The sequence below is a fragment of the Labrus bergylta genome, chromosome 12, assembly GCF_963930695.1.
Source record: "Labrus bergylta chromosome 12, fLabBer1.1, whole genome shotgun sequence".
NCBI classification, from domain to species: Eukaryota; Metazoa; Chordata; class Actinopteri; order Labriformes; family Labridae; genus Labrus; species Labrus bergylta.
This window is the reverse complement of record NC_089206.1, coordinates 1,415,490-1,435,850: the sequence shown is the minus strand read 5'-3', so window position 1 is coordinate 1,435,850 and position 20,361 is coordinate 1,415,490. Positions and strand designations below refer to the sequence as shown.

The 20,361-nt window shown below is 45.2% G+C and overlaps 1 protein-coding gene across 1 annotated transcript; it reads left to right on the top strand.

Moving 5' to 3' along the window:
- Nucleotides 1-206: 206 nt before the first annotated feature.
- Nucleotides 207-20,266, top strand: LOC110004536 (DNA (cytosine-5)-methyltransferase 3B-like). Its single transcript, XM_065961144.1, is given in 24 exon segments — nucleotides 207-1,446; nucleotides 1,608-1,754; nucleotides 2,330-2,428; nucleotides 3,427-3,649; nucleotides 3,772-3,831; nucleotides 4,213-4,272; nucleotides 10,374-10,474; nucleotides 11,128-11,253; nucleotides 11,424-11,531; nucleotides 11,760-11,901; nucleotides 12,456-12,917; nucleotides 13,832-13,876; nucleotides 13,991-14,070; nucleotides 14,160-14,272; nucleotides 14,359-14,542; nucleotides 14,941-15,025; nucleotides 16,315-16,460; nucleotides 16,594-16,684; nucleotides 17,026-17,174; nucleotides 17,381-17,466; nucleotides 18,172-18,241; nucleotides 18,364-18,485; nucleotides 18,712-18,877; nucleotides 18,880-20,266. Coding segments are annotated over 24 exon segments (4,116 nt in total). The 5' UTR covers nucleotides 207-261; the 3' UTR covers nucleotides 18,946-20,266.
- Nucleotides 20,267-20,361: the final 95 nt, after the last annotated feature.

Sequence of the window (20,361 nt, the reverse complement as noted above, 5' to 3'; positions counted from 1 at the left end):
GAGGGTTTGAACAAGAATGACGATGTGATTGTGTTGATATCAGACGAGGACGACGTCTTGGGTGTGACGACAGAGCTGGAAGCAGAGAAAATGGAGACGACTGTGAATGGAGATTGTGCACAGCCGCAGGACGTAAACAGTGGAGCAGCAGCAGTGGTCGATGGAAATCAAGGGACTAGTTTTCCATGCAGAGATACTTTGCTGTGTTTCATCCGGAGGTACTGTGAGGACTCCAACATTAAAGCAAAAACTCACCGTGCCATGTTGAGTGCAACACACCCCTCAGACATCATCCAGGCCTGCTGTCATACTCCATACTGCCTTTACCTGTACATGGGGGTGGAGCTAGGCGAAGGACACACCACAAGTGTCGTTCTGATTGGCTACTTTGACCAGAACTTAGAGGTCAGCGTTGTGAGGCCGCTGTTCACTCTGCAGATGAGTGTGGACACCCCAGCGAACACGGACACCGAGCCTGTCCCGGGCAAAGAAACTGGAGAAATGAGCGTTGATCCTCCAGCGATGACGGAAACTGTCACAGGCAAAGAAACTGGAAACACTGACGCACGCCTTCTGCTTGATTCCTTAGAGAAAAGTGGCCTTCCTATTTACTACCTCACTATGTTTTATTGTAACACTCCAAATCCAAAGCTGAGCCAGGTGTTTGTGTCCAAGCTCCAAACCATCAACAGTAAGTTTTTATCACTCTGCGGCCTGTCTGGGATGGTCGAAAGAGCCTGCGAGGCTGCACTTTTGGCTTCCTTTAGTCCTGCGGTTGACCTGGTTAAAGTCATCCATCATCACCACTCCACTTGCCCTTCAAATCAGACTCTGAAACTGATATTTGCAGGGGCTTATAACCCGTCCCTTAATACCTCTGAACAGTTTATGTTTATCATCAACTCTGTGAAGAGGATGGTAGAGAAGTGGAGGGCTTTAGTGGATTATTTTAAATCAGCGGGGCAATCAGAGGATGCTCGCCGGATCCGAAACCAACTCATGGATCATAAAGTCAAGCTGCACTTTCTGTTTATTTCAAGTGCCTTGCAGCCCCTGCGAGCTCTGCACAACATGCGACAACAGGACAAAGAGGATGTGGCTACTCAGCTCCAGTTCGCCGCCATGATTGTTAGCACCTACACATCCAGTCTCCTGGAGCCGTCTGCGAGACAGGACTTCCTCAGGGGTCGAGACCTGCAACTTCTCAATGATGAAAAGAAGCAGCTCCCCCCGTCGAAGCTCGACGTAGGACCTCAGGCCAGGGAGTTCCTGTGGGCCACTGCGGTCGTGGATCTTGGGGAGCAAGAGAGGAAGGAGTTCCTGAGAAATGCAGCAACTTTCTACAAAGTCACTCTGGAGAGTTTAGTGGAGAGTCTTCCCAAGCAGCTTGGAGACATGTCACTGAGGAACATCAGCATCATGCTGAAACACCCAGATGATCCCAAAGTAAGAAGATGTTTTTCTGTTATACTACAGTGCAGCCGCATGTAGCTCAGTGTTTGTTGTATCTTTGACTTATAGTGTTTCATATAAGTATGTCAGAACCAACACAAATCCACAAAATCTTTATGTATTTAAAATCTGTTTCCCCCTCACTACGTGAGCAGGCGTTGTCAGAGCTTGGGCTTCATCTGGGTTTGTGTGAGCCTGGATCTCAAGAGCATGAACTCTTAATAAAGGACTACGTCAGGGTGATAGATATGGTCGAGGACAAGAGGACGAGTGGACCAGGAAAAGACCAAAGCTGGAGAAAGGTAAACTGAAAACACAACCTACTCCAACTTATTTAACCATGACCATAAACCCCTTTTCCATCATGCTGTGTGTTTAAAAACAATTCACTGTTGTATGTTTTTTAATGATGAAAAGAGTCGCAAAGTTCAGAAGCTTCAACAAAACCTTCAGACATCTATCCGTCTGTCATATTTTTAGCCAAAAGTTGTCGCTCTATCAATAAATCTTTATTTGCACGACCTACATTGCACAAATTCATCGTGCAGGAGTTTGTCTATGTTTTAGTAATTAAGAAAAAGAACGTACACAGTATTTGTACACTGCGCGCTGCATGTATGGATTCCTCCAATTGCATGGCCCGGGTTTGGGTCTGACCTTTGACCTATGTCAGTTCCCATTCTCCCTCTCTCCCTAATTTCTGACTCTATCTTCTGTCCTATCTTTCAAAATAAAGGCATGAAAAGCCTTAAAAAACGGGCCTTGATATCGTTGGATTTTTACCAGAATCATATCAAAGAAGTTGTTGTTTAATTGGTCGAACTGCAGAAAAACTGCTTTAATGTCATTACAACATTTTCCTGTGTCGTCTGTACAGATGTTGCTCTACATCCAACCGCACTCCATTCTGCGCAGACTGGTTCTGACCCTCCTGGCGCTGCCGGGCTCTCTACAGCCGGAGGCCGTGTTTGCTAAGGTAAGCGTACTGACAAAACTCAAAGCATGTTTTTAGTCTGTGCAGTGAAGTTTTCTTTCATCTTTTGAAACCTCAGCCTGCTCTCCTCCACCGTCACACTCCTTCCCGTACCCTCCAACGCCAACCTCTTCCCCGACATAGAACTAGGGGGGACAGATCCTTCTCCAAACTGCCCCCTTTCTCTGGAACTCAAATGACTTAAATTGACTTTTTATACTGGTATAATGGTTGCACAGGTGTTTTGTCGCAATCAGTATTAAAAGTGCATCTTACACCACAGATTTTACGGTAACTAAAGTCCTTCTCCAACGACGCCTTTTCAAAATAAAAGCACAGCTTTTTAATTCAAGTTTTTTAAAGATTTATTTTGTGCCTTTATTAGAGAGATAGGACAGTGGATAGTGTGCTGGAAATTCTTGTTAACAATGCAAAAAGAAAGGATCATGAGTCAATCAGTGTCTTTGATTAGTTTCATTCTTCTTGCAAATAGAAGGAACAAAGCTTCAGAGTGTCAATACAGTCACAGGTTTAAGGTGAGCGTCATGTTTCTGTAGCAAGGCCGACGTCATACAACCTCTCGTCCACACATTGAACGAAAGGTTTAGCGGGGTTAGGAACACCCAGTGTGGGAGTGGACTGTAGGTCTTCTTCCAATGTTTCAAAGGATGTTACTGCGCTTATCAGTCCATTGAAGGGTGCCTGAAGAAGTCAAACCGTTAGCATGCGCGACTTCTCGTAAGGGACGTTCAAGAACTGAGAAGTTTGGAATGAACTGTCGACAGTAAGAGCACATTCCAAGGAAAGACATTGCTTGTTTCTTGGTGATAGATCGACAAAACATAATTTTTCCATTACAATAGAGCTGGAAATCAGGGAGAGAGAGAGTGAGGAATGACATGCAGGAAAGGAGCGACAGGTGGGATTTGTTGTGATCCTTCATTTCCTCTGTAGATATGTTGTGAGTTTGAATAACTTGTGTGTTTTGTGCCGGTCTTAAGGTCGTCGTCAATAGAGCGCCACGTGAACCAGGCAGGAGTGCAGGACGACCCCGCGTCCGCAGAAGGCGATACAGTCACACGGGTAATGACGACCGGAAGAAAAAAGAAAAAGGTGACGGAGAATCTTCATCGGAGGAGGGCGAGAGTTCTCAGACCAAACCGGTCCTGGAGATTCCTGTCAAACATCACGCAGAGGACTCCGGCCACACGGACAACTCCTCCGGTAAGACGAGCGTGCGACAGATTCACGCTGCCGTCCTGACAGTTACATGTTTCTGTCCCCGCTTCATGCTCTGACACAGTTATCACAGTATAACCTGAATGTCTGTTTCCTCCGTTTATCAGATGTGGTCGTCGTAGAAGACTTTGAGAAGTGGCCCACCAAAAGAGGGGCGGAGTCAGAAGGTAAGACATGTGTATGATGGTTATTTATCTCGCAAAGTGAAGATGAAGGGTCCGTTTCCCCCCCTAGTTGATGAGTCATTTAGCCCACCTCGCTAGAAGACAGATTCAGAGTTTTATTCATGAAAATAAGATGAAGGTTCCTCGCCGACCTTTTTTTCCAAGAAGAGGCGATGATGAACTCAAACAGGTCGATTATAATTGTAAAAATGGTGTCATATTTCATGGAAGAGATCAGACAAGACTAACGTGTTAGTGGCAGGCTGTTGCACACTCAAAAAGCACGATATTTTCCCTCCACTGTGCAGTGAATCTGTCCGTCAAAACACAAGCAGGAGTGGTGATAATAATAAACATGCTTGTTTTCTTTTTCCTGTTTTTTAGAAGAAGTTGACGTCAGAGGAGAATCCAAAATACGTCCGAACACACCGGCCGAGGAAGAAAGTAAGAAATGTGAAGTATTGTTTATAATTTTGGAAAATAATGACAAACGGGGGCGCTCTGGTGGCCCAATGGTTAGGGCGCGCGTCCCATGTATTGAGACTCTCGTCTCGAGCGGTAGGCCCGGGTTCACTTCCACCCTTGGCCCCTTTCCACATGTCATTCCCCGCTCTCTCTCTCTGGTTTCAGACTCTATCCACTGTCCTCTCTCTCTCTGGTTTCTGACTCTATCCACTGTCCTCTCTCTCTGGTTTCAGACTCTATCCACTGTCCTCTCTCTCTCTCTGGTTTCAGACTCTATCCACTGTCCTCTCTCTCTCTCTGGTTTCTGACTCTATCCACTGTCCTCTCTCTCTCTGGTTTCAGACTCTATCCACTGTCCTCTCTCTCTGGTTTCAGACTCTATCCACTGTCCTCTCTCTCTGGTTTCAGACTCTATCCACTGTCCTCTCTCTCTCTGGTTTCAGACTCTATCCACTGTCCTCTCTCTCTGGTTTCAGACTCTATCCACTGTCCTCTCTCTCCCTGGTTTCTGACTCTATCCACTGTCCTCTCTCTCCCTGGTTTCCGACTCTATCCACTGTCCTCTCTCTCTCTCTGGTTTCTGACTCTATCCACTGTCCTCTCTCTCTCTCTGGTTTCAGACTCTATCCACTGTCCCCTCTCTCTCTCTGGTTTCAGACTCTATCCACTGTCCTCTCTCTCCCTGGTTTCTGACTCTATCCACTGTCCTCTCTCTCTCTGGTTTCAGACTCTATCCACTGTCCTCTCTCTCTCTGGTTTCTGACTCTATCCACTGTCCTCTCTCTCTCTCTGGTTTCTGACTCTATCCACTGTCCTCTGGTTTCTGACTCTATCCACTGTCCTCTCTCTCCCTGGTTTCTGACTCTATCCACTGTCCTCTCTCTCTGGTTTCAGACTCTATCCACTGTCCTCTCTCTCTCTCTGGTTTCTGACTCTATCCACTGTCCTCTCTCTCTGGTTTCAGACTCTATCCTCTGTCCTCTCTCTCTCCCTGGTTTCAGACTCTATCCTCTGTCCTCTCTCTCTCTCTGGTTTCTGACTCTATCCACTGTCCTCTCTCTCCCTGGTTTCTGACTCTATCCACTGTCCTCTCTCTCTCTGGTTTCTGACTCTATCCACTGTCCTCTCTCTCTCTCTCTGGTTTCTAACTCTATCCACTGTCCTCTCTCTCTCTGGTTTCTGACTCTATCCACTGTCCTCTCTCTCTGGTTTCTGACTCTATCCACTGTCCTCTCTCTCTCTCTCTGGTTTCTGACTCTATCCACTGTCCTCTCTCTCTGGTTTCTGACTCTATCCTCTGTCCTCTCTCTCTCTCTCTGGTTTCAGACTCTATCCTCTGTCCTCTCTCTCTCCCTGGTTTCTGACTCTATCCACTGTCCTCTCTCTCTCTCTGGTTTCTGACTCTATCCACTGTCCTCTCTCTCCCTGGTTTCTGACTCTATCCACTGTCCTCTCTCTCTCTGGTTTCTGACTCTATCCACTGTCCTCTCTCTCTCTGGTTTCTGACTCTATCCACTGTCCTCTCTCTCCCTGGTTTCTGACTCTATCCACTGTCCTCTCTCTCTGGTTTCAGACTCTATCCACTGTCCTCTCTCTCTCTGGTTTCTGACTCTATCCACTGTCCTCTCTCTCCCTGGTTTCTGACTCTATCCACTGTCCTCTCTCTCCCTGGTTTCTGACTCTATCCACTGTCCTCTCTCTCTCTCTCTGGTTTCTGACTCTATCCACTGTCCTCTCTCTCCCTGGTTTCAGACTCTATCCACTGTCCTCTCTCTCTCTCTGGTTTCAGACTCTATCCACTGTCCTCTCTCTCTCTGGTTTCAGACTCTATCCACTGTCCTCTCTCTCTCTGGTTTCTGACTCTATCCACTGTCCTCTCTCTCTGGTTTCAGACTCTATCCACTGTCCTCTCTCTCTCTCTGGTTTCAGACTCTATCCACTGTCCTCTCTCTCTCCCTGGTTTCTGACTCTATCCACTGTCCTCTCTCTCTCTCCCTGGTTTCAGACTCTATCCACTGTCCTCTCTCTCTCTCTGGTTTCTGACTCTATCCACTGTCCTCTCTCTCTCTGGTTTCAGACTCTATCCACTGTCCTCTCTCTCCCTGGTTTCAGACTCTATCCACTGTCCTCTCTCTCCCTGGTTTCAGACTCTATCCACTGTCCTCTCTCTCTCTGGTTTCTGACTCTATCCACTGTCCTCTCTCTCTCTGGTTTCAGACTCTATCCACTGTCCTCTCTCTCTGGTTTCTGACTCTATCCACTGTCCTCTCTCTCTGGTTTCTGACTCTATCCACTGTCCTCTCTCTCTCTGGTTTCTGACTCTATCCACTGTCCTCTCTCTCTGGTTTCTGACTCTATCCACTGTCCTCTCTCTCTCTCTCTGGTTTCTGACTCTATCCACTGTCCTCTCTCTCTCTGGTTTCTGACTCTATCCACTGTCCTCTCTCTCTGGTTTCTGACTCTATCCACTGTCCTCTCTCTCTCTCTCTGGTTTCTGACTCTATCCACTGTCCTCTCTCTCTGGTTTCTGACTCTATCCTCTGTCCTCTCTCTCTCTCTCTGGTTTCAGACTCTATCCTCTGTCCTCTCTCTCTCCCTGGTTTCTGACTCTATCCACTGTCCTCTCTCTCTCTCTGGTTTCTGACTCTATCCACTGTCCTCTCTCTCTCTCTGGTTTCTGACTCTATCCACTGTCCTCTCTCTCTCTCTGGTTTCTGACTCTATCCACTGTCCTCTCTCTCCCTGGTTTCAGACTCTATCCACTGTCCTCTCTCTCTGGTTTCTGACTCTATCCACTGTCCTCTCTCTCCCTGGTTTCTGACTCTATCCACTGTCCTCTCTCTCCCTGGTTTCCGACTCTATCCACTGTCCTCTCTCTCTCTCTGGTTTCTGACTCTATCCACTGTCCTCTCTCTCTCTCTGGTTTCAGACTCTATCCACTGTCCTCTCTCTCTCTCTGGTTTCAGACTCTATCCACTGTCCTCTCTCTCCCTGGTTTCTGACTCTATCCACTGTCCTCTCTCTCTCTGGTTTCAGACTCTATCCACTGTCCTCTCTCTCTCTGGTTTCTGACTCTATCCACTGTCCTCTCTCTCTCTCTGGTTTCTGACTCTATCCACTGTCCTCTCTCTCTCTGGTTTCTGACTCTATCCACTGTCCTCTCTCTCCCTGGTTTCTGACTCTATCCACTGTCCTCTCTCTCTCTGGTTTCTGACTCTATCCACTGTCCTCTCTCTCTCTCTGGTTTCTGACTCTATCCACTGTCCTCTCTCTCCCTGGTTTCTGACTCTATCCACTGTCCTCTCTCTCTCTGGTTTCAGACTCTATCCACTGTCCTCTCTCTCTCTGGTTTCTGACTCTATCCACTGTCCTCTCTCTCCCTGGTTTCTGACTCTATCCACTGTCCTCTCTCTCTCTGGTTTCTGACTCTATCCACTGTCCTCTCTCTCTCTCTCTGGTTTCTAACTCTATCCACTGTCCTCTCTCTCTGGTTTCTGACTCTATCCACTGTCCTCTCTCTCTCTCTCTGGTTTCTGACTCTATCCACTGTCCTCTCTCTCTGGTTTCTGACTCTATCCTCTGTCCTCTCTCTCTCTCTCTGGTTTCAGACTCTATCCTCTGTCCTCTCTCTCTCCCTGGTTTCTGACTCTATCCACTGTCCTCTCTCTCTCTCTGGTTTCTGACTCTATCCACTGTCCTCTCTCTCCCTGGTTTCTGACTCTATCCACTGTCCTCTCTCTCTCTCTGGTTTCTGACTCTATCCACTGTCCTCTCTCTCCCTGGTTTCAGACTCTATCCACTGTCCTCTCTCTCTGGTTTCTGACTCTATCCACTGTCCTCTCTCTCTCTCTGGTTTCAGACTCTATCCACTGTCCTCTCTCTCCCTGGTTTCAGACTCTATCCACTGTCCTCTCTCTCTCTCTGGTTTCAGACTCTATCCACTGTCCTCTCTCTCCCTGGTTTCTGACTCTATCCACTGTCCTCTCTCTCTCTGGTTTCAGACTCTATCCACTGTCCTCTCTCTCTCTGGTTTCTGACTCTATCCACTGTCCTCTCTCTCTCTCTGGTTTCTGACTCTATCCACTGTCCTCTCTCTCTCTGGTTTCTGACTCTATCCACTGTCCTCTCTCTCCCTGGTTTCTGACTCTATCCACTGTCCTCTCTCTCTCTGGTTTCTGACTCTATCCACTGTCCTCTCTCTCTCTCTGGTTTCTGACTCTATCCACTGTCCTCTCTCTCCCTGGTTTCTGACTCTATCCACTGTCCTCTCTCTCTCTGGTTTCAGACTCTATCCACTGTCCTCTCTCTCTCTGGTTTCTGACTCTATCCACTGTCCTCTCTCTCCCTGGTTTCTGACTCTATCCACTGTCCTCTCTCTCTCTGGTTTCTGACTCTATCCACTGTCCTCTCTCTCTCTCTCTGGTTTCTAACTCTATCCACTGTCCTCTCTCTCTCTCTCTGGTTTCTGACTCTATCCACTGTCCTCTCTCTCTCTGGTTTCAGACTCTATCCACTGTCCTCTCTCTCTCTGGTTTCTGACTCTATCCACTGTCCTCTCTCTCTCTCTCTGGTTTCAGACTCTATCCACTGTCCTCTCTCTCTCTGGTTTCTGACTCTATCCACTGTCCTCTCTCTCTCTCTGGTTTCAGACTCTATCCACTGTCCTCTCTCTCTCTGGTTTCTGACTCTATCCACTGTCCTCTCTCTCTCTCTGGTTTCTGACTCTATCCACTGTCCTCTCTCTCTCTCTGGTTTCTGACTCTATCCACTGTCCTCTCTCTCTCTCTGGTTTCTAACTCTATCCACTGTCCTCTCTCTCTCTGGTTTCTGACTCTATCCACTGTCCTCTCTCTCTCTCTGGTTTCTGACTCTATCCACTGTCCTCTCTCTCTCTCTGGTTTCTGACTCTATCCACTGTCCTCTCTCTCTCTCTCTGGTTTCTAACTCTATCCACTGTCCTCTCTCTCTCTCTCTGGTTTCTGACTCTATCCACTGTCCTCTCTCTCTCTGGTTTCAGACTCTATCCACTGTCCTCTCTCTCTCTGGTTTCTGACTCTATCCACTGTCCTCTCTCTCTCTCTGGTTTCAGACTCTATCCACTGTCCTCTCTCTCTCTGGTTTCTGACTCTATCCACTGTCCTCTCTCTCTCTCTGGTTTCTGACTCTATCCACTGTCCTCTCTCTCTCTCTGGTTTCTGACTCTATCCACTGTCCTCTCTCTCTCTGGTTTCTGACTCTATCCACTGTCCTCTCTCTCTCTCTCTGGTTTCTAACTCTATCCACTGTCCTCTCTCTCTCTCTCTGGTTTCTGACTCTATCCACTGTCCTCTCTCTCTCTGGTTTCAGACTCTATCCACTGTCCTCTCTCTCTCTGGTTTCTGACTCTATCCACTGTCCTCTCTCTCTCTCTCTGGTTTCAGACTCTATCCACTGTCCTCTCTCTCTCTCTGGTTTCAGACTCTATCCACTGTCCTCTCTCTCTCTGGTTTCTGACTCTATCCACTGTCCTCTCTCTCTCTCTGGTTTCTGACTCTATCCACTGTCCTCTCTCTCTCTGGTTTCTGACTCTATCCACTGTCCTCTCTCTCTCTGGTTTCTGACTCTATCCACTGTCCTCTCTCTCTCTGGTTTCTGACTCTATCCACTGTCCTCTCTCTCTCTCTCTGGTTTCAGACTCTATCCACTGTCCTCTCTCTCTCTCTGGTTTCAGACTCTATCCACTGTCCTCTCTCTCTCTCTGGTTTCTGACTCTATCCACTGTCCTCTCTCTCTCTGGTTTCTGACTCTATCCACTGTCCTCTCTCTGCATTAAAGGCACGAAAAGCCCAAAATAAATATTTAAAAAAATAATAATAATAATGACAAACGATATTTGCATTTATTGTACATGAAATTCAAAAAGAGGTCAGCTGTCTCCACGTTATTAACCCTTTACATTCAATATCAAAATGTCTGGTCGCTGAATTGAATCTGTAAATACTTTAACAGCAGCATGAAAATGTTTGAGTCGTGATGTTCGGAGAACCTGAAATAATCCGAGTTTAAAGAGCAGCAGATTAAACAGTTGATTGTCTCTGCAGGTCAGAGGACTCCAGTGGCCGAGACGGTTTACATCGTGAGCGAGGAAGACGACGACAACGTGGTTTCCAAAATCAACTCCTCTGATCCAGCAAAATATGTGGTAAGTGTTCAGGTAGTACTAATCACAGACGAGAAGGTACTACAGAAATGTAAGGCGGTTATTTTATAAAACACCATCAGACATACATCAGTAAAAAGAGAGCATATAAAGAAATACATTAAACAAAAAAAACAGGTTAAAATAGGGCAGTAGTCTAGTGGTTAGTTAGAAAACAGATGAACAATTTCCAGTCATGGAAGACAGATGGATGATGACAGAAAAAGCAAAATGTCCTTGAAAGTTCTTAGAACATTCTTCTAATTTTATATCAGAGTTCCCCAAAAAAACAGACTGTTTTGGGGAAACTGACGCAAATTTATAAACAAACATTTTAAGAACAGGAAGGAAGATGTACATACAGCAGGGCGCGGTGTAACGGTTTGTCAGGAGGTTTAAAACCCGCCTCAGCTCCAGCTCTCAGCCTGCCGTTAGGTTGACTGAAAGTTAGACTGAGACAGCATTTCCAGCATGGAGACCGCCATCGATGGAACTCCAGCGCCCCCTGCAGGAACAGACGGGGGTCGCCACTCAGTCGATGTTTATAACCTTCAAATGTCATCTCCTCTAAATGGGTTTTTTTAACTTGCTGTGTGACACTACACTCAGAAACGGTCGGTAGTCGCCGTGTAACTTCTTGTGTTTGTTTTGTTTAGGGAATTCTGGTGTGGGGTTTGGTGAACGGTTTCTCCACCTGGCCCGCCATCATCGTAGCCTCCGAGGAGATTCAACCTCCAGGGAAGAGGATGGTGTGGTGGTACGGACAGAGTATGTCCACTCAGGTGAGTCAGATCAATGAGCACCAGGAGGTTAACAAAGCCCCAGCGCACAATTACAACATCGACGACTGTGTTAGATGTTGTTGAGTTAGGCATTTGACACCCACTTTGAATAAAATCAAATTCAAAGTCCTGTGTTTGTAATTGATTTGCGTTCTCTGCTCTGATTCCAGGTCAGTGTAAAGGATCTGAAACCATTCGGTGCCTTCGCTAAGCACTTCTGCTCCAACTCCTTTGCCGTCTTCATCACCTACAGAGAGGCCATCTTCATGTCGCTGCAGGTCAGTGCGTCTGTCTCTGCGTTTTCTGACTTAGTTTTCATTTTACCTACCAGGATCACACGTGTGATTTTAACCTCTATGCACCAACAAGGAGTAGCGTTCTTCATCTTGAATCCCTTTTATCACTTTTAATTACATTTTTATACTAAATATATCCAGGATCAAATCGGCTCCTCTTTAGAAAGTTCTGTGTGATGCATTGTCTCTCTGTGTGTTTGTGTGTTAAAGGAGGCAGCTCTGCGTTGTAAGAAACGTTTCTCTGTTGATGTCGCGGACAAAGACGAGCAGCTCAAACACATGATGGACTGGGCCTTTGGAGGATTTCTTCCCGTGGGGCCGGATGGATTCAAACCAGCTGGTGCCACAAACGGTGAGAACATCTGATTTAAGAGCGTTGATGCTGTCAGACTTTGACAAAATATTATTTTGTATAGTTATACCCCTGACGTGCAGTTAATCACAGAAGAGCGATTTAACATCTTTTTACACATCTTTAAGAAGGCATTATAAAGTTACTAATCGTAGAGCTTTCACATTTTTAGAATACAAAAACGGCTGAATGTTTCTCTCAGACTTTATCCAGAGTTTCTCCTCCAGCCTCCTCGTATTTATTCTGCAGAAAGTCTGACTGAGCTTATGTGAGAACGCAGCAGGATATAAAAGGAAATGGAGGTTTTGAGTCAATGGAAACTCCCTGTTTCACTTTAGTCCCTCTGTAGTCTTCCCACAAAGACACGGTAAGTTTAAATCAGATCTTTGCTTCAGGTAATCGAGGTTAGAAGGATGTTTAGACGCTGAGAGGAATGTGTAAAGATGATGATGTCACGACTATGCTAGATAATCATTGATTGATTTTGAGTTGACTCTTCTTGGCTGTTTTTTTAAAATATCTGATGGTCACTTGGATGTTGTGTTCCCGTTTAGGTGAAACTAAAAAGATGAACCACAAACCAAAGGTGAAGAAGAAGCTCTTCCTGAAAGCGAGCGCTTCTGATAACTCGGTCAAGTCGTCGTCCTCCTCGATGAGCAGCAAGAGCGGCAACACCCCGGACCTCAAAAAAGACAAAAACAAATCCTCCTCGTCCGCCCACAAACGAGCCGGCGGAGGGAGTAAAACTGCGGGGGAAGAAGAATTAGATTCTGCAGGACAGGACGCTAAAGGAGTCCTGAAGAAGAAGAAGAAATCCAGAGAAGAATTATCAGCGCGACGGGGGGGCTGGGGACGAGGAGGGAAAGTCCAACAGAAGAAAATCAGCCTGTTGGATGGATTAGATACCGACATGTCACCGGACTTTGTGCCGAGCAAGAAGAGGACGCTCACCAAAACGTGCAACAAGGTGGACCGAACGACCAGCGTCTACACACAGCCGGACCAGAAGTTCAGAGGTACAGCTTTGAATTATGAATGGAGAACAAACCATATGAAGTATTTTTGTAGGCCAACCCGGAAGCGTCACCATGGCGTCTAAACAGAATCCTCCTCTGGGATGTTTTCATTGGATTTTGGATCACTGCAGAAAATAATCTCTGTGTCAAACACGTTTCTGAAGCGTAGGCGTTTTGTTCAGCAGGATAATCTTCACAGATGAACGTCATCTTTATGATGTTTGAAGCGTTAATGCGGCCGACAGAAGTAAAAAGCTAACGTTATGCTAAAGCTAACTACACCACGGTGGGATGATTGTGACGTCACTAGCGTTATGCTTCAGACGATCTCCGATAAACTAATCCACGTATCTTAATAAATAGTTTACTAACATAATATTCACCTGAACCTAAAGATTAAACCTACAGGAGACATCTCCGACTAGTGAGAGAGTTCCCGCCCTCTGTGTCCGGCGTGATGACCTTTAATGTCCCCGACAACCACTGTAGTCACATTTAGCCACTTGTTAGCAACCGCCTTTTTAAAGACGAGTAAAAACTTCAAACTTCACAAGTGGAGGTATTACCTAACGTAGTTTATGTGCTCTAACAAAACACCAACATCTCTTCAGCTTGTGTTAACCACAGACCTTATTTCAGGAGTCTAACCACAAACACATTCAAAATCCCCGTTGACTTTTAGACGTTAGACCCCATGGCGCTCAGATGCTAACTTACTTCCTGGTTTTAGGACTCCTTCCTGTGGCGCTCTATTATTAAGCCGTGATATTTATGCCCCTGTAACTTTTGTGCAATGCAACATGTTCTATTGAAGTCATGTGTGGATGTTGACGTCAAAAATAAAGCTGTGACAAATATTAGCAAGCAGAACTTCTAAAGCGACCGGCCGTGTTTCTGTTTTTTCTTTCTTGCAGAGTCGACCATACGGGAAATCATGAAATTGAACCAGGACATCGAAGGTCACTCTCATTTCTAAATCCTTTCGTTCCTCTCTACCTGTGATTATTAAAAATAACTCCCATCTTTTGATTCCACATATAAATAAGCGTCTGTCTGTGTCGTCGTGTCTGCAGGCTTTTGTTTGTGTTGCACCACTAAAGACGTGGAGATATCCCATCCTCTGTTCCAAGGCAGCCTGTGCTCCAAGTGTAAAGTAAGAGATCATCCACTTCTCTTTATTTTAACAACCAGCAGCAGCAAACGTGCTGTACGAGTCTCTAACCGCTGTCCGTGTTCCTGCAGAATAACTTAACAGAGACTCTTCACCGCTATGATGAAGACGGGTATCAGTCGTACTGCACCATCTGCTGCTATGGACTGGAGGTCATTCTGTGTGGTAACAACAGCTGCAGCAGGTCAGTGTGTCTTCACCTGATTCATCTCCATTCAGTCAGCCGAGGTTTCCCCTTCCTCTCATCGTCGCTCCTCCTCTTCTTCACAGGTCTTACTGCACCGACTGTCTGAACATCCTCGTCGGCCCCGGGACGTTCGATGAGCTGAAGGAAAAGGACCCGTGGATCTGTTACCTGTGTCTGCCTCGCAAACCCCACGGTGCTCTGATCCCCCGAGAGGACTGGAGCATCCGTGTGCAGGAGTTATTCGCCAACAACAGCGCCATGGCATTTGTGAGTGTCCCAACAGATCCTCATATTTACCAAACCTGAAAATATTTCCAAGTATGGAACACATTTAACGTGCGGCTGCATCTGAAGAAAATGATTATTAAAACATACTTTGCATCTAAGCAGTAGAAGAAGGGTTAAATTACTTTTTTCTTTTAGAGCTGTGACGTCATTTTCCCTCTTTAAATTAACCTGCCAGATATTTTCTTTTTTTATTAATGGCTTCTCTACGGGCGCCGGGTGGCCTAGCGGTTCTGTCGGGCCCCCCATACTGATTTTTGGTGTTATGAGCAACTTTAGCAAACAAATTTCCCCCTGGGATTAATAAAGTATTTCTGATTCTGATTCATGTGTGGAGGCTACGACAGTAAAACTCTTTGTTCTGACTTTTGTTTTTGCAGGAGCCTCACCGCGTTTACCCGTCTATCCCCGCCGACTGTCGCAGACCGATTCGAGTTCTGTCGCTGTTCGATGGCATAGCAACAGGTGAGTGCACAGACCTGTTTCCTGGTTCTTAAGACACAAACTGTAAACATTTCTTTACTGTTGTACTAAAAGATCCGGGTGTTTAATGAGTTTTTTCCCTTTTTTATTTTAAATCCCTAATTTTTTTTATTTATTTATTTATTTTTATTTAACTTTTATCTTACCAGGCAAGAATTGCTTGAGATCAAATGACCTCTTTTTCGAGCAAGGCCTGGCCAAAATTTGAACTTTTCTGTTACTAAACAAAAACATAAAAGAGACTTGTAGTTTTTGGGTTGGTTTTCAAGCTTCTGGAGCCTCTTACTGCCAATGTCCACATACTCAACCCCGGATCCACCATACGGGTATTCCGGGCACGTACCCAGGGGCCCCTGAGCACGTAAGGGCCCTCCACGATGGGGGAAAAAAATATGCATCAGATGGCTAAAAAAGTGATGACTGATTAGCAAACTGCAATGCACTTTACATACATACATATATATTTCTCATGAAAAGTCCGTATTACTCTGGGCTTTCTCCTGAATGAAGGCTGTCAACATTGTGTACCCGTGTGCTTGTGCTCGTGCATAAACTGTACCGTGCCGAAACACACCAGCTATATCCATGCTATGAAAGCAACCAGCCGTTAGACTCCTCTCTGCTGTGACTGCAGCGCGAGGCTACTGTGAGTGCTTTGGGACGGGGAGGGGCTCACGGCAGCACCCGCTGCTCGTTGAGGACAGTAACTGCAGAGCGATATGTGCTTTCACGTTAGATGGTGTTTAGAGTCTCCAAAACACCAGAAAAAGTCACTAGATATGTCGCTAGTAGCTTTTCACATAAAAAGGCGCCAGATTTAGCGAGAAAGTCGCCCTCCTTGCAACACTGGCTAGACAACGATGTCTTGCACGTGAGGTCAGAAAGCCTACAGAAGAAAACAATTACTAACTAATTATGCACACTCGCCCCCAACTGGACTGGGAGGTCTACTGCAGGTGCTTTACATGTGGTTAATGACAGCGCTGTGAGAGAGTTAGGAAGGAGTGGTGGACACCTGGTGATACTAATCCGTCAAAATGACAGACAGCCTTCAGATTTTTCCGTCATTGTTAAAAAAATGTGTCTGTGGAAATTGGCGGTTAGAAGCTCTCAGAGTATCCATCCTCCTTTCTTTGCGAGTCCTGAATTTTGAAACGTCGACGAAAGGATGGGAGACTTTTTCTGCTCTCTTACCTTACAAATAAATAAAATATGAAACCTTTATCTGAGGTCCTGCATTATGTGAACGTGTCTGTGGTCACTTCTACTAGGCTACTTGGTGCTGCAAGAGCTCGGCTTCCAAGTAGAGAAGTATGTCGCCTCAGAGATCTGCGAGGACTCATTAGCAGTGGCCGAGGTCAACCATGACAGGAAGATCGTCCAGGTGGGAGACGCCCGCTTCATCAGCGAGAAACACGTATGTTTACGCACGCTGCTTACTTCTCTTCTGTACGGACAGTGAACAACGTTAATGTTTGAAGATGCAGCACAGAAAGACTGAAGTCCCTGACATGACGCTCGTCTCAATTTGTTCTGTTTTATGGATCCAGCTCGAGAAGTGGGGCCCTTTCGACCTGCTGATCGGTGGCAGCCCCTGCAACGACCTCTCCATCGTCAACCCGTACAGAAAAGGACTTTACGGTATGAATCTGACGTCAACAAATGATTGCTTTAGAGAAATTATCAGAGAGTTAAAAGGAGTGTCATTACATGTAGACAGACGCGGCTTTCACCGAGGGCTGAATGATTTTGGGGGGAAATCTGACAATGCAAAATTTTTCTTTCTCCGATTTAAAAAGGAAAATCTTAACAGATAAATACAGCATAAATTAAAGTTTACATTACTGTAAAATCTGTTGTATAAGATGCACTTTTAATACTAGTTTTCTCATCTAGAAAGTTGGCTGTGTTTGAAAGTCATCATCTTCAGAGAGCATGCACCTTTTTTCTGCTCTGCTGTAATTCCCCTTTCTCTCCTGCAGAGGGCACCGGCAGACTGTTCTTTGAGTTCTACCGAATCCTCCAGCTGCTGAAGCCCAAAGAGGAAGACCCCAGGCCGTTCTTCTGGCTATTTGAAAATGTTGTATTTATGAACACCCACGACAAAGTCAACATCTGCCGCTTCCTCGAGGTCTGAACCTTTTACTGGATCTCAGCAGCAGCTTTAATGCCTGAACTCTTCTTCTTCTCCGCCTCTGTTTCTCCTCTTTGACTCTACCTCACTGGTTTTCTTCCTGCCTCGTCCTTCTCTCTTAGTTCTGCTGTTTTTTCCTCAACCTGTTCTTAAAGTGTGTAACACAGCAAGCTGACTGTTGTTCATATCTGATCCTTCAACAGTCTAACCCGGTGCTGGTGGATGCGGTCAATGTCAGCCCTGCACACAGATCGCGTTGCTTCTGGGGGAACATCCCCGGGATGAGCAGGTGAGAACTCATGAAGAATAAAAGTTGTTAAATAAGTGTTTAAAGATTTGATCTTAGACTGGAGCAATAGATTTGTCAAGCTCAGATCGGGCCCAAAAGAATCCAGACTTTAATAAGTCGGCTGTCGTAATTAAATGGCTGAAATCTGAAATAAGATCTTAAGGATTGCAACACAGAAGCTTGTATTATAAAGGAAAACAGCAGATTTGTAAAGACATGGCCCGACCCGGCTTTGGACCGGGCTCGGCCAGAGAATCTCACCTCTGATATATCGAAGTTTAAGTGAGTACCGGTAAGTAGAAATCTTAACAGACACTTTATTCGCCCTCTTAAAAAAATGGAAGGATGAGACGCCCATGTACGGAGGCTATAGTCCCCCAAGGTCTGGATCCGAATCGGTCCTGTGGCTTCTTAGCTGCAGGATGATTGGTTAACCCTCTTATAGAGCTTTCACACTCTCAGAAAGCTCCTGATATTTCCAGGAGGGACTGCGTGTATGAATGCAAACAGAATTTTTCCCTCTGACTTCACCCAAAGTTTCTCCTGCCAGATCCCAAGTATTTTTTCCTCAGCCCCCCCCCCCAATTTAGAATTTGATCGCTTTCTTCTTTCTTTCATGTGTTGTCTCCCCTCTTTTGTGTTTCTTTATATTTTATATGTTTGTTTTCATATCAATAAAGTTTGCATGCTTTGTTTTTTTTGCAGGCCGATCATAGCGTCCCAAAGTGACAAGCTGACTCTGCAGGACTGTCTGGAGATCGGCAGAGAGGCCCGGGTCAGTGACTTTAACCTGCTGCAGTCTCTTCTTCTTTTTGATGTGTTCTTACTGTTTAGTTTCTCTCCAAACAAATGATGCTTAACATCTTCACTGAAGTATAAATGTTGTTTTTCTCTCAGGTCACGAAGGTGAGGACGATCACCACCAACAGAAACTCTCTGAAGCAGGGCAAAGACGTCTCTCTGCTGCCCGTCCTCTATAACGGCCGGGAGGACAACCTCTGGATCACAGAGCTTGAGAAGTAGGCCTCTTAATACTTACCTTAAAGTGTGTGTGTGTGATGAAACTGTGATTGCTGGCGTGCAAAGAGGATGTACAGAATAAGGTCGTTTTAGAGTTCTAGTTGTACAGCTTGACACTTTTTTTTTTTTTACCTGTTATTTTTTCTTTATGTTTTTATTGTGTAGCATTTCTCTACATGACGTTAATTCTGCTAACACTGATCTTCCTCCCTTGTCGATCCCCAGAATCTTTGGTTTTCCAAAACATTACACCGATGTTCGGGACATGAACCGACTGCAGAGGCAGAAGGTGCTGGGGAAGGCGTGGAGCGTGCCCGTCATCCGTCACCTCTTCGCTCCTTTGAAGGACTATTTTTCCTGTAAGGAGCTGCCTCCCATAACCACATCCTCCAACTCCCCCCCTCCCCCTCCCCCTCCCCATCCTCTCCTGCCTCTCCAGAACTGCAGCAGCTGAGATGATGTGTGTGTGTGTGTGTGTGTGTGTGTGTGTGTGTGTGTGTGTGTGTGTGTGTGTGTGTGTGTGTGTGTGTGTGTGTGTGTGTGTGTGTGTGTGTGTGTGTGTGTGTGTGTGTGTGTGTGTGTGTGTGTGTGTGTGTGTGACATTATCATGACAGATTTTGCCTTTATATCAGCGCTACGAGTTATTGAATATATTTACAGTATCAAATAATGATGAATGGTAAAGAACATTTTACTCAGGAAAGAGTGTGATCACTACTTAAAAGTGAATTCTGCTGTAACATCAAATCACCTGCTTTCAGAAGTAAGTTTTTTTTAGTAAATATTTTACATTTTTACACATCTACTACGGAGTACATAGAAACAAATAATAATAAAAAAGACTTTTATAGGACACAGTTTTTAATATAGGTGAGTGTGAATCATGTTGAATCGAATGCTGTCACTGCTTAACGGATATTTAATCATGTTTGTAGACATGTTTTGTGGACTTATTTAAAGAGGAGGAGAATATGTGACCTTTAACGTGTTCATCGATCACAAACCGAGTCATTTCTTGTGTCCTGAAGCGGATCGTTAAGAATCTCTGTGACGTGGAAGATCCCGTCAACATATTGTTCTTCAAGTGTTTGATACTCAACTTAATTGTCAAGGGAATTTAAAATCTGACAATGCCTTACTAAGCTGCCATCTTTAATTTGACCATTTGACTGAAGTCGACGTTGTTATTAATGACGACTAAATCCTGAGTGAAATGTTTTTTATAAAGTGTTGTTGAGGAATAATGCATGACCTCTGAGGTAATTGACTAAATATAATGTGTGAGAATATAACAGAGTACAGGTGTTTTGTACCGACTTGACGATTGTTTCCCTCATTTGTGTTTTATTTTGAGGTTTTTTTTAAGTGTGGCTGACGTGTACAGTGTTTCTGCACATCGACTCGAGGGGAACAGAATGACAGAGTTCAGTCTGTAACCATGGAGGGGTCCGTATCATCTGTACTGTATCTTAAAGAGGGACACTTAGTATTTTTTACATGTATAAATATTTGAACATAGACTGTTCTGATGTTTGTCTGAGTAACTTCATCGGCCGAGTGATTGTCACTTAGGATGAATAAAAGAAGAATATCTTGATCAATCGACGTTTATTCTCTGATATTTGAAATTCCTACATGCCGAGGTTTTTCTCTAACAAACGTTCTTTTAAGGACACAATTATATCCGCTTTTCTTTTTTAACGCAGAGTTTTGGTCAGTAGACCATTTTGGAGACTTATTGGCAGCATTTTTAAAAGTTGACATCTGTAGTTTTATTCAAATAAAGTACCATTCTGTACCATTCAAGATATTTGTATTCATGTAAATATGGCAATCTATATTGATTTTCATTATATAAATTATTTATTATTAAAT